This window comes from Sceloporus occidentalis, unplaced genomic scaffold (assembly GCF_023333645.1).
Source record: "Sceloporus occidentalis isolate IW3139 unplaced genomic scaffold, rSceOcc1.0.p SCAF_8, whole genome shotgun sequence".
Lineage (NCBI taxonomy): Eukaryota > Metazoa > Chordata > Lepidosauria > Squamata > Phrynosomatidae > Sceloporus > Sceloporus occidentalis.
Window position 1 is genome coordinate 24,785,603 of NW_028316988.1, and position 15,605 is coordinate 24,801,207.

Below are 15,605 nucleotides of genomic sequence, written 5' to 3' on the forward strand. Positions count from 1 at the left end.
CTGGAGGACCTAGAGATGCCTAGAGAGGTGTTCTCTCAGGGGTAAAAACATTGTGTTTTTGTCATTTGCGGTTTTTCCATGTTCACGGGGGTCCTGTGCCCCTAACCCCAGCGCATGCGGAAGGACGAGTCTATATTATATTATTCTGATGCATGTTCCATATATATATATATATATAGAGAGAGAGAGAGAGAGCGCACACAGCATATCTTTTAGCCCTGACTCAGCAGAGATCTTCTTTCTTCTCTTTCATTCCCAGGTACGCCCTCAGACATGGGCACTGGCACACCTGCATTGGCAAACCCATGAGCCACAGAGGTGTGGGATTTGTGCCCGCAATTGCAACATATATATATATATATATATATTAGTGTCTCTGGACGAATACCGACAAGCTCCCTCGCCACCTGGGCCTGACACATCCAACCTTACGCAAGAGGCTTTTGGCATGACCTGACTCTGGGTTTTGGGAAACGGGTTGTGGGCAGTGGTTTAAGGAGAAGATCCAGGTGGCAGCTGGATCGGTGGTTTTGCAATGGGGTGTGTATGTGTGTGTGTTGTCATTCCCGACTTATGGCAACCCTAAGGCGACTCTGTCCTGGAGTTTTCTTGGCAGGGTTTGGTCAGAGGAAGGTTGCCATCGCCTTCCCATCAGGCTAATAATAATAATACTAGTTGTTCTGTGCCTTCAAGTTGTTTCCAACTTATGGCGACCCTTAAGGCAAACCTATCACAGGGTTTTCTTGGCAAGATTTGTTCAGAGCGGTTTTGCCCTTGCCCTCCTCTGAGGCTGAGAGAGTGTGACTTATTTCATGGACCCACTTATTTGCCTTTTTGGCAGTCTGTGGTATCCACCAAACGCTTCTCTTCAAAGGGGTTGCTTTTCTTCTCATCCGCTTTCTTTGCTCTCCAACTGACACAGCCGCGCGTAGAAATTGGAAATAGGATGGCTTGGACAATCCTGGCTTTGGTATTCAGTGACAGCTCTTTGCACTTCAGGATCTTGTCTAGTTTCTTCACAGCCGTTGACAACCCTGTGTTAAAGTCAGAAATACTGTGGCATTGAGGATAGTCCCAAAGCCTGTTCCTGGACTGGATGATATCTTTGCAAGAGGAAAGGTCACTTCTTTCCAATTCTTCTTGGTCTCCCCAAAAAACCTCTGGCACAGAAGAGTGTGTGTCTGGATCTCTCCCAAAATGGATCAGAAAAGGAGCCACACCTTTCTCTATGTATGCCTTTGCTTGTGCATTCCAGGGTGGAGAAGGTGAAACACACCCTCAAGGGCCAAGGGAGGGGACCAAAGGAAGATGGAAGGAAGCCATGAAAAATATCCTTTGCCTGAGTAAAATTGCAGGTTCCCAAGGGAAGGCTGCCAACTTCCTCCTTCCTGTGCTTTTAACAACTCTGGTGGGATGTGTTTTGCCATCGACCCCATGACCACCCTCCCTTAGGGGTTTCTTTGCCAGATTTATTCATATGAGGTTTGCCATTGACTTCCTCTGAGGCTGAGAGAGTGTGGCTTGCTTCACAATCCCCCACTGGGTTTCCATGTTCGAGGAGGGATTTGAACCCTGGTCTCCTTTAGTCCTGATCCAACACTCACCAGAATGGCTCTCTCTTGTTACCTGCCTACAAGTTGACTTTGACTTAAGCTGCATCCATGCTGCAGAAACAATCCACTTTCATTGCCACGGGTCAATGCTATGGAGTTCTGGGAACTGGAGTTTTTTGTGGCCACTGAGCTCTCTGATAGAGATGGCTAAATGTTTTACAAAACCACTGTTCCAAGAATGCCATAGCGTCGAGCCCTAGCAGCTGAAGTGGGATCAAACTGGATTATATCTGCAGTGTGGATGCATCTTTTTAGGGTTTTCTGGATCAGATTTATCCAGAGGAGGTTTACCGTTGCCTTCCTCTGAGGCCGAGAGAGTGCGGTTTGGTCACTCAATGGGATTCCATGGCTGAGCAGGAATTAAAACTCTGGTCTTCCATAGCGTTGGGCTACGACTCTGGAGACCAGGGTTCGATTCCCTCATTATGAAACCCACTGGGTGATCTTGGGGAAGTCACACTCTCTCAGCCTAAGGAGAAGGCAAGGGCAAACCACCACTGAACAAATCTTGCCAAGTAAACTCCAGGATAGGTTCACCCCTAAGGTTGTTGTTGTGTGCCTTCAAGTCATTCCCAACTTATGGGAACCTTACATTCCCATCAATTGGAAATGACTTGAAGGCACACGACAACAGCCTTCCACAGGTGAAGTTCTCCATCCCTGAACCAAACAGAATTAACTGGAAACACTTCACACATTACAGAGTTGTTTGAAATTGAAAACACTGGGCTAATACAGTTGGAGGTGGGAATCGGGGTTAGCCAGCCTCCAGGTAGTATAGCCAAGGGTGCAGGATGCTGGGAGGCGCAGTCCAATGGCATCCAGAGGGCTTAATGATTTGAACCCTTGTTTGTTGTTGTGAGCCCTCAAGTAATTTTGGCGGTCTTCAGAACTATCCTCCGGCACTGCATTTCGAATTAAACATCTTTAATATTCACAGCATGCGACGACACAACAGCAACATACCCCTGTGTGAGAATGTGAGACTGTAGAACAGACAACATTGGATTAATAGTATTTCTTGCTTTGGTTGGCAACCATTAAAAATCAATCCACTCTCTGATTTGTAACAGTAAGATTTATAGAAATGTTAATGAATGAGAGGAAGAAGGTAGGAAGAAGAAGAAGAAGAAGAAAAAGAAAACCTCTCCATAGAAATGTTTTTCTTTGGTTCATCTAAATGTTGGCACCAAAGAGGGGGGGAAATTGGATCCCTCCTCTCCAGCTTGTCCAGGATCCCAGCAGCTTCGTCTAAAACTCTGGCACACTCCTTGCAAAGCCAGGCATGCCTCGCTTCTGCAGACAAGGAATAGTTCCAAAATCTCATTTTTCCTGGCATTGTCCAAAGCAAAATGCCTGCCGTTGTAACCGTGAAAGGCAGGGGGAAGAGGTGAGGAATACGTTTTCAAAGGCAAAAACCAACCACGCTAGAGTATTAAGAACCTGAATTTGAATCTTGATGGCATTGCCAAATTTTTGCACTGATGGTGAATGTGAAAATCCAAATGTACCCAAAACGCTTGAGACCGGGAGTGTGTTTGGGGATTTTTCTTCCTGGTTTTGGAATATTTGCACTGACACAAAGGTCCGCGGCAGAAATAATCCAGTTTGACACTGCTTTAACTGCCCTGGCTCAGTGCTAGGGAATCCTGGGAATTGTAGTTTATTGCGGCCCCAGATAGAGCTCTCTGAGAGTGAAAGGCTAAATGTCTCAAATTGAATTCCAGATAAGAGGCTCAACCTTTTATAGTTTTCTTTGTTGGTTTTTCAGGTTCTGTGGCTGTGTTCTGGAAGACTTTATTCCTGACGTTTTGCCAGCAGCATCTGTGGCTGGCATCTTCAGAAAATCTTCAACCTTTTACTGTAGATACTCCTGTATAAATCTAGAAATTTTAGTCAAAATCTATCTATCTATCTATCTATCTATCTATCTATCTATCTCCCAATCCATTCCCTGGTGAAAGGCAAGAGCATAATCTGTCTTGGAAGCACTGGCCTCCCTTCTATTCTCTCATTCATCCAGCATTTGGTGTGAGCCCATGTCTGCTGGGGTTTTGTCAGTTCTTTAGCATTGTTTCCCTTTGCTTCATCCTTTAAGTCCTTCGTTACTGCCCCTAAGTTTTACCATCGACTTATCCACGGGTCATATCAAAATCCATCACTTTGGCCCCAAATCTTGCCCTCAATTTATACATGAGGTCAACTTGCAGTGAAGTATACACTTGTCCCTCCATATTTGCTAGGGTTAGAACACCCCTATGAATATGGAAAAAACACAAATAACAAAAACACCATATTTTTACCTGAGAGGACATCTCTCTAGGAATCTCTAGGTCCTCCAGGGCAACTCTGTGGTCAATGTCTGACTGACACTGGCCATAGAACTGAGCTGGAGGAGCTACAAAGGCCTAGTGGAGTATTCTCTCTAGGAATCTCTAGGTCTTTCAGTGCAACCTTTAGTTATAAAGTTGACCACAGAGTTGCTCTGAAGGACCTAGATATGCCTAGAGAGGAACATATTAATCAAATCTGTGATTAATTAAATCTGCAATTATGAAGGGATGAGTGCATATGGTATGTCTGAATGTCTTTTTGTTTCTGAGCCTAAAATGATGAAACGACGTTCCTTTAGGAGTGCATCGCTCGGCTTCTGGTTGCCTTTCTGCTCTTGTTGTTTTTAGCAGAGGTTGGAAGCCTCAGCCGGCAGATTCCTTCCCTCTGCCGACAGTCTGCGAGTGCTGCTTTTCCATGCCTCCTCCTCCTCCTCCTCCTCCTCTGCGATGTTCTGTACCCAGCAGCTGCGGAGAGCATCTGTCTGCACGTTCGGAGCGTCCTTTCCCTCCCTTCCTCTGCAATGTGCAGCCAGATGGCAAGGCAAGGCCCTGAAATGTCAGCTCTTCTCACCAGAAAGGGATGGTGCTGCTGCTGCTGCTGCTCCAAGGCTCTTGATAAAGGGAAGGAATAGTGCAACTCTGTTCTGCTTTGGTCAGGCCCCACCTGGAATATTGTGTCCAGTTCTGGGCACCACAATTCAAAAAGGATGTGGAGAAACTGGAGCATGTGCAAAGGAGGGCGACTAAAATGGTGAAGGGTCTGGAAACCATGCCCTATGAGGAATGCCTTAGGGAGCTAGGGATGTTTAGCCTGGAGAAGAGAAGGTTAAGAGGTGATATGAAAGCCCTGTTTAAATACTTGAAGGGATGCCATATTCAGGAAGGAGCAAGCTTGTTTTCTGCTGCTCCAGAGATTAGAACCCGGAGTAATGGATGCAAGCTCCAGGAAAAGGGGTTCCACCTCAACATTAGGAGGAACTTCCTGAGAGTAAGGGCTGTTCGACAGTGGAACAAACTCCCTCAGAGTGTAGTGGAGTCTCCCTCCTTGGAGGTCTTTGAGCAGAGGCTGGATGGCCATCTGTCAATGGGGATGCTTTGATTGAGAGTTCCTGCATGGCAGAATGGAGTTGGACTGGATGGCCCTTGGGGTCTCTTCCAACTCTATGATCCCATGACACTACGATTCTAATACTGTAGTAGGTCCAAGGGCAATCCTGTACAATCTGAGTCTTCTTTATCCTGAATTCCGACACCTAAAACAAAGTATTCCAAAAAAGCAAAACGTTTTTCATGGCTGCTGGAGATAGCGACTCCTTTGCTTTTGGATGGCTCAGTCTATGTAGAGAGGATCTCACAGCACTTTTCAAGATCTCTCTACATAGATCCCGAAACACACTGCAGAAATAATTCAGTTTGAGACCGCTTTAACTCCCCTGGCTCAGTGCTGGTGAATCCTAGGAACTGAAACATGAATGTTGTATTTCATAATAATAATAATAATAATAATACAGACGTCCCTCCATTTTATTAGCTATTATTGTTTTATTGTATCATCTTTGTTCTATTGTATTTTATCTCTGTTGTAATCTGGCCTCCAGTCCCAGGGAGAGGTGGGAAAATATAAATAAATAAATAAATAAATAAATAATAATAATAATAATAATAATTACTATTTTTGCTAGGGTTAGGGGCACAGGACAAGGTGGAGATGGGGAATACAATGGCTTGGATGGTTCTGGACAATTCTGGCGACCCTATCATGGGTTTCTCTTGGCAGGATTTGTTCAGAGGAGGTTTGCCATTGCCTTCCCCTGAGGCTGAGAGAGCGTGGCTTGAGTAAAGCCCTAGTTTTATTGTTGTTTTGTGCCTTCAAAGTCATTTCCAACTTATGGCGACCCTGAGGCGATCATAGGGCTTTCTTTACAAGATTTGCCCTGAGGAGGCTTGCCATGGCCATCCCTGAGGCTGAGAGAGTGTGACTTGAAGAGAATCCTATTTTGTTGTTGCTGTTTTGTGCCTTCTAAGTCATTTTTGACTTGTGGGGACCCTATCACAATAGTTTCCAGCTTTATGGCGACTCTGAGGCAAACCTATTTGGCAAGATTTGTCCCTGAGGGGATTTGCAATGGACATCCCTGAGGCTGAGAGAGCATGACCCAAATAAAGTTGTAGTTTGTTGTTGTTGTTTTGCCTTCTAAGTCATTTTCGACTCATGGCAATCCTATCTCAGGGTTTTCTTTATCACATTTGTCCTGAGGAGGTTTGCCATCGCCATCCCTGAGGCTGAGAGAGTGTGACTTATTGCCCAAGTGGGTTAACATTATTACTAAAAATTTTTTATTTAAAATCAGCCTGAGGTGTTATAAAACTGCACACACACAAAACAACAATCCCTAAAAGTCACGCAGTCCAAGACGCGTGTCGTGTGTTTGTGTGACTCGTGTTGAGGAGGAGGAGGAGGCAAAGAAGAAAAAAACCTCCGTCACAATTAACAAATAATAAGCGAAGGCGGGAAAAAAGAAATCGAGGCGCGCGGGCCCGACAAACGAGGCGCGCGCCCTGTCTTCCACTGCGCATGCGCTCCGCTTCGCTCTTTTCCCTCAACTGCTTTTCTCCCTCTCTCTCTCTCTCTCTCTTTGGCGGAGGGCAAGTGAGGACAAGGCGGCGCACGCGCGAACCAGAGAGAGAGAGAAAGCGCGAGGGCTAGTAGGGTGCGCGCGCAGCCTCCCTCTGACTGAGGGAGAATCGGCGCTTGCTTTCTTTATTCCACTCAGGCGCGTTCCCGTTCTAGAAAAGGGGCGGAGACTAATCATCATCGTCATAATACTGTATTCTTAAAAAAAAAAAAAAGAGAGGAATAGCTTCGATTGGACAAACCTCGGGGCTATGTCGAACCCGATTGGACAACCGGGAGAGGGCAAACTCCGCCCACTCCATCGCGTCTTGTGCGCATGCTCCTTCGAGATCTCTCTGTGTATAATATGTGTGTGTATGTACATATATGTACAGTATATTAATCCAATACCTCGAGGGGGCGCTCGTGCGCGCGCGCGCCACCCGCTCCCGCCCTCGTGCTCTCCCCTCTTTCTATCCATAGATAGATATATATCTCCATTCTCTCATTGAGTCCTATTATAATAAAGTTGGGTTGCCGTCTCCCTCCCGCACGGTTTTTTTACACACACACAGAGCGGCGCTAGGCCCCTCCCTCCCCCCTTTGGCTCAAAATGGCGGCGCTGTCGGCCGCGGCCGCTGAAGAGACGAAGAAGGCGGAGGAGGAGGCGAGGGCCGGTCGGGCGCGCGGAGCCACAATAGAGAGGCGATAGAGTTGGGGGGAAAGAGCGTCCCCGCCGGGCTCTCTGGCTGGCTGGTCCTCCAGAGCCGCCGGTGGAGCCGGTCTAGCATGGTGCGGGGCCGACGCCGCCTGCCCCCCGACGCCCACGCCGCCCCGACCTGACCTCTGCCTCCTGCCTGCCTGCCTGCCTTCCTTCCTTCCTCTGCCTCCTGCTCCTCCGGTTGGCAGCATGGGCGAGAGGCTGGAGCTGCGGCTGAAGTCCCCCGTGGGAGCCGAGGCGGCCGTCTACCCCTGGCCCCTGCCCGTCTACGTGAGTCCGGCGAGGAGGAGGAGGAGGGGAAAGGGGGGTCCCTAGGGCTATGGAGGGAATGGGGGGCCTTGGGAAGCAGGGGAAAGTGGGGTGTCCCAAGGGAGAGGGGAGAGGAAGTGGGTGCCATGAAGGTGAGGGGGAAGTGGGGCTCCCCAGTCGCACAGGCAGCCCTGGGGCTAGCAGGGAATGGGGGTGCCTTGGGAGTGAAAGGAAAGTGGGGTGTCCTGAGGGTGGAAGTGGGGTTCCCCAGGTGAATGGGGTCCCCCGGGGTAAGGAGAGAGTGGTGTCTTGGGAGGGAGGGAGGGAGGGAGGGAGGGAGGGGGCAATGGGGTGTCATGGGGGTGAGGTGAAAGGAGAGTGACTTTGATAGAGAAGAGAAAGTGGGGTGTCCTGGGAGAGGAGGGAAAGTGGGGCTCCCCAGGTCTAAGGGGAGCCCTGAGGTTAGGAGGGAATGGGGGTGCCTTGGGAGTGAAAGGAAAGTGGGGTGTCCCAAGGGTGAGGGAAAGGAGTGACTTTGATAGAGGTGTCCTGGGAGTCAGGGGAAAGTGGGGCTCCCCAGTCTGTGCCGAGTCCTGAGGTTGGGAGGGAATGGGGGTGTCTTGGGAATGAGGGGAAAGAGGACTCAGTTTAGTAGAGAAGAAGAACTGGAGTGTCCTGGAAAAGAGGGGAAACTGAGGTGTCATGAAGGTGAGGGCAAAGGAGGGAAGAGAATGGGGGTGTCTTTGACATGAGGAGAAAGTGGGGTGTCCCAAGGGTGAGGGGAAATGAGGCAGACTTTGAGGAGGATGAGAAACTGGGGTGTCTTGGGATGGGAGGGTAAACGTGGGAGTCCCCAGGTGTATGGAGCCCCCTGAGGTTAGGAGAGAATGGGGGTGTCTTTACAGCGAGGGGAAAGTGGGGTGTCATGGGGTAAGGGGAAAGGAGAGTGGCTTCGATAGAGAAGGGAAACTGAGGTGTCCTGAGAGAGGGGAAAGTGGGGCTCCTAAAGTCAGAGAATGGGGTGCCTTGGGAGTGAGGGGAAAGTGGGGTGCCCTGGAGGTAAGGGGAAAGGAGAGTGAGTCTGATAGAGAAGAGAAAGTGGAGTGTCCTGAGAGAAGGGGGAAAGTGGGGTGTCCCAAGGGTGAGGGGCTGAGTTTGAGAGGGAAGAGAAAGTGGGGCGCCTTGAAGGTGAGGGGAAAGTGGGGCTCCCCAGGTGTACTGGAAGCCCTGAAGTGGAGAGAGAATGGGGGTGTCTTGCAGTGAGGGGAAAGTGGGGTGTCCTGAGGGTGAGGGGAAAGGAGAATGAGTTTGATAGAGGAGAAGAACTGGGGTGTCCTGGAAGTTGGGAGGAAGTGGGGCTCCCCAGGTGTAAGGAGAGAATGGGGGTGCCTTGGGCATGAGGGGGTGAAAGTAAAACTGGGGTGTCTGGGGTAAGTGGGGTGTTCTTAGAGGAAAGGGGGCTGCCTTGGAGAGGGAGGAGAAAGTGGGGTGTCCTGGGGGTGAGGAGAAGCTAGCTTATCCTGAGGGTGTCTGTGGAGGAGAGGGGACCTGGGGTCCCATAGATGGGGAATGGGATCTTACTTTGTCCTTCTTGTTGTGTTGGTGGTGGTGTGCCTTCCAATTGTTTCTGACTTATGGGGACTCTCTCATGGGGTTTTCTTGGCAAGCTTCTTCAGAAGGGGTTCACTTTTGCCCTCCACTGAGACTGAGAACATGTGACTTGCGCAAGGTCACCCAGTGGGCTTGTCACGGCTGGACATGGATTCAAATCCTGCTCTCACAGAGCCCTAAACCCATTATGTATGGAGGAGGATATTGGTGGGGGACAGTGCTTTTTAATGGAAAATCCCACTCTGGTAGGGTTGGTGTTGCATAGTCCGGAGGCAACCCTGCAACATTGTTGAGCAGGAAGTGGCGTAGCCGACCCCCTGCTGCTTGCCATTGTGGGACTATTGTGGGACTGAAGTGGTGTGTATGGGTGTGCTAAAGAGGTATTTTAGGGTCAAGTGACTGGGCCTATTGTTTGGAGAGTGAATTTTGATTGTCTATAGACAATCCCAAGGTTTGGTCCTCTGGATGTTTGGGATTCCAGCTCCCAGAAACACCAGCCAGCTTGGCCAACACTCAGGAATTATGGGAGCTGGAGTCCAAAATACCTGGAAGGCCAAAGTTTGGGAACCATTGATCCAGACAGAAGGGATAATAAAGTATGGCCCTCCAGACATAATTGGACTGCAACCCCCAGTATGCTTCACCCTTGGTCTAGGCTTCACGGGAGTTGCAGTCCAACAACCTTTGGAAGGCTGTGTATTATTGTTGTTGTTGTTGTGTGCCATCAAGCCGTTTCCAACTTATGGCGACACTAAGGTGACCCTATCACAGGGTTTTCTTGACAAGATTTGCTCAGAGGGGGTTTGTCATGGCTTCTCCCTGAGACTTAGAGTAATAATAATAATTGTTGTTGTTGTTGTGTGCCTTCAAGGTGTTTCTGAGTTATGACAACCCTAAGGTGACCCTATCACAGGGTTTTCTTGGCAAGTTTCTTCAGAGGAGGTTTGCCATTGCCATCCTCTGAAGTTGCTCCCCCGCAATACTTCTCATCCCTACCTTTCCTCAGATATGACCCTGCTTTAAATGCCCCCCAAATTTGGCCACCATCAGCTTGTCACAGTCGCCTATCTCCTTCTTTAAGGCAGTGGTTCCCAAACATTGGTCTTCCTGATGTTTTGGACTTCAGCTCCCATAGTTCCTGAATGTTGGCCAAGCTGGCTGGGGCTTCTGGGAGTTGGAGTCCAAAACAAATGGGAGACCAAACTTGGGGACCCACTGGTCCAATGCTGTGTGTCCTGATATGACCTCCCCATAACCTTTCCTTTTAACCTTAGAATTTCCACCCTTAAATCCTTCCTAAGGCAGGGATGGGAAACATATGTCCCTCCATATGCGGTTGGCTAGCAGCTCCCATTGCCCCTCACTACTGGCCACAAAAGCTGGGGCTGATGGGACTTGCAGTAATACACTTAATATCTGAAGAGCCACATGTTCTCCATCCCTGTCATACAGGATCTGAACCTGCAAAGCCTCAGTCTCTGAAAATAACTCTCTGTTTCTTTTTGGCCACACTTTTTCCTCCTTGCGTGCCTTTTGGAAACCGGCCTCCATTGCACGCCTTAGAAGGTATCTCCCAAATTTTCATCTCGCTACTGTTTTCCTCTTCTTTAAAACAAACCTGTTAACTTGTTAATGCTCTCTATCTCACTAACTCCTTTCACTTTCATTTCCTTGAGACTCTCTAAGCTTCTCCTTTCACATATCTTGCTACATTTTTCCCCTTTCCTTCTTTAATCCTTACTTTCAAATTTCTGCCAATTCTTACCACTTCGTTGCCACAAGAAGTGGTGTCTGCTGCTTGTTTATAGGTACCTTTTTATGAGATTAGACCAATTGGCACCAGTTTAATTGCCATGGCCAAATGCTATGGAATCCTGGGATTCGTAGTCTGTTGTGGCACAGAGCTCTCTGACGGAACAGGCTCAATATCTCTCCAAACTTTAAATCCCAGAATTGCATCATGACAGCTCAAGCAGTGTCAGGTTGGGCCTCAGTGCCTACCCCAGCCAGCTTTTCGCTTCCCGCACCCACCACTCCCTTTCCCTGACTCCTAAATCCTCAGCTGACCCACTGAATTGAATGCTCCCTGGCCTCCATCTTGACCCCAAGGCTCAGGACACAGTGTTGTTGCTTTTTGGTTCCCTGCCAGCCTTCCCTGTTGAGTTTTCTTTCCCCCCACCCTATCTTCCTCTCTCTCTTTTTTTAGGTCCAGGCATTCCTTATATCCCAGGCCAGCCGTTTTGGGATAATCCTACTTTTCCTGTTGTGCGTGACTCATGCCTTGCGGATCCTCCCTTGTCCACACCCAAGCCATTTTCACTGTCTGCTCTTCCACCTCTTCACCCGGTAATCTCCCTCCGCAGTACTGTTGCAGTGGCATGGGCTTTTCCTATCTGTTTCACAAGGATGATGAATTACCAGCAGGTCACTAAGACCTTCTCTCAAGATTGCTCTCTCCTTGTCTCCCTCACCTGACAGTTGAACTTAGTAGTCAGCCTTGAGAAAGGTTGTACTGTGGGACAATTAATTTCTCATTGCTGGACACACAGAAATATATACATTTACACTTGTCCCTCCATATTCGCTAGGGTTGGGGCACAAGACCCACGTGAATGTGGAAAAACTGCGGATAACAAAAGCACCATGTTTTTTTACCTGAGAGGACATCTCTCTAGGAATCTCTAGGTCCTCCAGCGCAACTCTGTGGTCAACGTCCGACAGACACTGACCATAGAACTGAACTGGAGGAGCTACAAAGGCCTAGTGGAGTGATCTCTCTAGGAATCTCTAGGTCTTTCAGTGCAACTTTTAGTTAAAGTTGACCATAGAGTTGCACTGGAGGACCTAGAGATTCCTAGAGAGAACATATTAATCAAATCCGTGAATAATCAAATCCGCAAATATCAAAGCCGCAAATATGGAGGGATGAGTGTATATGTTGTGTACATGTCTGATAGAGACAATATATAGCTCTAGGTGTAGGCATATAAGCAATTAAACAGAATTTAAAAACAGATACCAAAAGCAAAACATTTCAGCTTCTGCCTTTTTCACTCGCCAAAAATTAACAACCTGGAAGCCTCTCCGATAGTCTTTGTGGCGAAAAAGCTGGGTATAAACACTCTAAATTGAGAGATCCCAAACTTTGGTGCTCCAGATGTTTTGGACTCCAGCTCCCAGAATTCCTGACTGTTGGCCAAACTGACTGGGGCTTCTGGGAGTTGAAGTACAAAATACCTGGAGGACCAAAGTTTGTGGATCTTTGCTCTAATGAATAAATAAAGTTGAAAATGAGCTTCATATAAAGTGGCAGTTTAGCTGGCTTTTATCAGCATTCTTAATGGATTATGGTGTTGTCCTGTAAGGGTGCATCTACACGGTAGAAATAATGCAGCTTGATACCACTTTAAGGACTATCCTTCCATCCTATGGGATCTTGGAGTTTGTAGTTTTACAAACTTTCTCTTCCAAAGAGTGCTGGCACCTATCGAAACTACAGATCCCAGGATTCTGTAGGATGGAGCCATGGCAGTTAAAGTGGTGTCCAGCTGCATTATTTCCACAGTGTAGATGCACCACTCACTGAGGCCACATGGAGTTTTTTAGTCTATATACCCCAAAATTCTCCATTTTGTCAAAAATGTCGGAAGGAGATGGCACCTCAGTCCCTGACAGGGACAAGCCAGAGCAGCTGTGATGTTCTAAGTTCATATCTATGGGGGGGGGGGGGGGAGAGTCTATTTTAACTTTCTCTATATATATATACTTTAAGTCTGCTATCTATAGGATTTGATCCCTTCTGTGTCTTCAGCTCTAGATGACAGTGTCTTTCTCTCCTCAAACAGTGGAACATCAGGAATGAGTAAAGACAAAAAGGAAATGTTCATGCAGTAGTACAAATATCAGGAATATGTATGTGGCTGTATGATGTTGGACTCCAAATCCCACTGATCCTCATCATGCAGACAAACACATTTCCCATTGACCCTCATCATGTAGTGGACCACACAGATTGGCAGGTATCCCAAGGGCATTTAGTCCATCCTTCTGAATCCACGGCTAAAGCATCCCTGAGAAGTGGCCATCCAACCTCTGCTTAAGAGCCGCCAGGGAAGTAGGGAGGTCTGCAACCATTTCCTTTCTCTTTGTTTGAATGTGCCTTCGAGTTCCAACTTACAATGGCTCTAGGGTAGAGTTTACTTGGTAAGATTTACTCGGAGGAAGTTTGTCGTGACCTTCCATATTCTGAGGAAGTTTGCTTGGCCCATGAATACCAGTGGTTTTCCATCCACAGTTGGCAATGCCTTGATTAAGGCCAGCCATAGTTGCAAAGAGGAGAATGTAGGCTTTTGAATTCTTCAGACTTCATGGGTCTCTGTGTTATAAAATGCAGTGGGTTTTTCCCCCCTTGGGAAGTGTGGAACAGATTATGGTAGATGTTGTCTTGCCACCTTTAATCCTGGAGCAGTTTGGAATTACGATGTTCTAGGATGCGTCACACTGCCTGTAAAACCAAATTTAGGGTCACTTTCTGACTTGGTTGACTGGGAAATATGTGGTTTTCCTTTGGCTAGAAAAGAAAATAGAAACAGGAGCAGTAGTAGGAGAACAGAAGACAAACCAGAGTAATACAGTTCTTCCCATCACTGTCCCTTTGTCAAATTGACACGAACCCCAAATGTGAGTCATTTAATTACACTCCGATTCCTGATCCATCTTTGGTTGTGCTACAACACCCCAGTGTGACACCTCGCTTTATTTTTGTTGTGGCCTCTCTGCGTAGTATTTCAAACCTCTGACAAACTTGGCTGCCTCTTTGTTATGAATCATCGTGTTTTGTGATGAAATGACCCTTGAGAAATGACAGTTGTGAAAACAAAATGAGGCACACACATGATTGTGTCTCTGTGCGTAGACTCGCATAGTTGCCATACCATAGTGTTGAGTGTCTCAGCCAGAGTGGAAGGTTGCATTCTTGCCAGGGAAGGGTGGCAGTGGTGGCGGCGGCATTATTATTATTAGTAGTAGTATTAGTATTATTATTAAAGAAAGTTGGCATGGAGCTGTGACTACTGTATTTCTGCAGCCTGTGGCATTTTTCCAATTGCGGCCTCAAAGAGGCAGGGCATGAAACCCAGCGGGATCTGAGTCACATAGATATTCATGCTCTGCTTCAGCTGTCAGCATGACGGGTTAGGGAGGGTGCTTTTTGCAGAAAGATGGACAAAACCCTACTCCATGGTAATGTTACGCTTGGCCCTGTGTCATCTTGGTCTGCTTTCCAAAACATCCTGCCTATTTCGGAGGGTGTGCTATTTTTGACTCTCCTCAAAGAGTGCCGGGCCTGCAGCGCACGGTGGTTAATATGTCCTTTCCGGTTTGGGCAGCTCTCTTGTCTCTGTTTTTACTATCCTTTGCCTGCTTTATGCTTTCACAGAAATCGAAAGTGCAATTTGCCTACCTGTTCTGGCGACCATTCAGTCCATGCTTATGTGGAGGGAAGAGCATTAAATGCTGTAGGGATCCTTTCTGAGTAGGTGTATATGAGATCTTTTGGTGACCTTTATGCCTCTCGTTCCCTCCGCTGAGCTTAAGGTGATATCTACAGTTCCTTTCCATCTCTCACAACAACACTGTGAAGTAGATCAGGCTAAAAGTGACTTGTCCAAGATCATCCATTGGGTTGGTGGAAGCTCAAGGTGGAAATCTGTTGCTTAGTTTCAGCTGAAGTAGAGCCATCCAGTTGATTGTCGTATGATGTGTCGGCACATCTTGTTGTTGTGTGTCAACTCATTTCTGACTTATGGCGACCCTAAAGCAAACCTATAATGAGGCTTTCTTGGCAAGTTTCTTCCAAGGGGGTTTGCCGTTGCCATCCTCTGAAGCTGAGACTGTGACTTGCCCAAAGTGGGTTTCCATGTCTGAACTGGGATTCAGGGTCTGATCACCAGAGTCACAGTCCAACACTCAAACTACTACACCACACTAGTTCTCTTGTGTCATCCCATAGGTAAATTGAATTAACCCGATGGGTCTACTACTCTAGTTGGGACTATCAATGGGATTTTGGCCCTTTTTTCCCAAATGGTGGTCCAGCGCTCTTCACTGGATTCTGCTGCTGAGTGTTTTATGTCATTGAACAGTTTATTTTCAGGCTGATTAAGACAGTTTTATCATGTTGTAGTTGATGGGCATCCTATCAGCAACTGGTGTGTGAACAGAAGGTTGAATGAGATAGGGCTTCCTCTGAGCTTCAGGGCTCTTCAGTCTACTTGCTGTGAGCTGTAGACATAAACTTGAAAGCGACGCATACCTTTAAAAAGAATCATTCAGGACAGTTACTAAGGAAATGTCATTTGGTGGTAGAGGGTAGCCACTGTTGGTAGACTTATCCCTCATGAGATTGTCCAATCATGTTTTCTGAAAGTCTTATAATACCTCTTCTATTGCAAAGCGACAACAAC

At 47.5% G+C, this 15,605-nt stretch overlaps 1 protein-coding gene across 6 annotated transcripts in view; it reads left to right on the forward strand.

The window, feature by feature from the left end:
* The first annotated feature begins 7,163 nt into the window (after positions 1–7,163).
* The window catches only part of DOT1L (DOT1 like histone lysine methyltransferase), a 57,263-nt gene continuing 48,821 nt past the window's right edge, over positions 7,164–15,605 (forward strand). For all 6 annotated transcript variants that reach the window (XM_089535541.1, XM_089535546.1, XM_089535547.1 and 3 more), the window contains exon 1: positions 7,164–7,551. In XM_089535541.1, the coding sequence (XP_089391667.1) occupies positions 7,471–7,551 (81 nt within the window). In that variant the 5' untranslated portion in view covers positions 7,164–7,470. The remainder of the gene's footprint in view (positions 7,552–15,605) is intronic.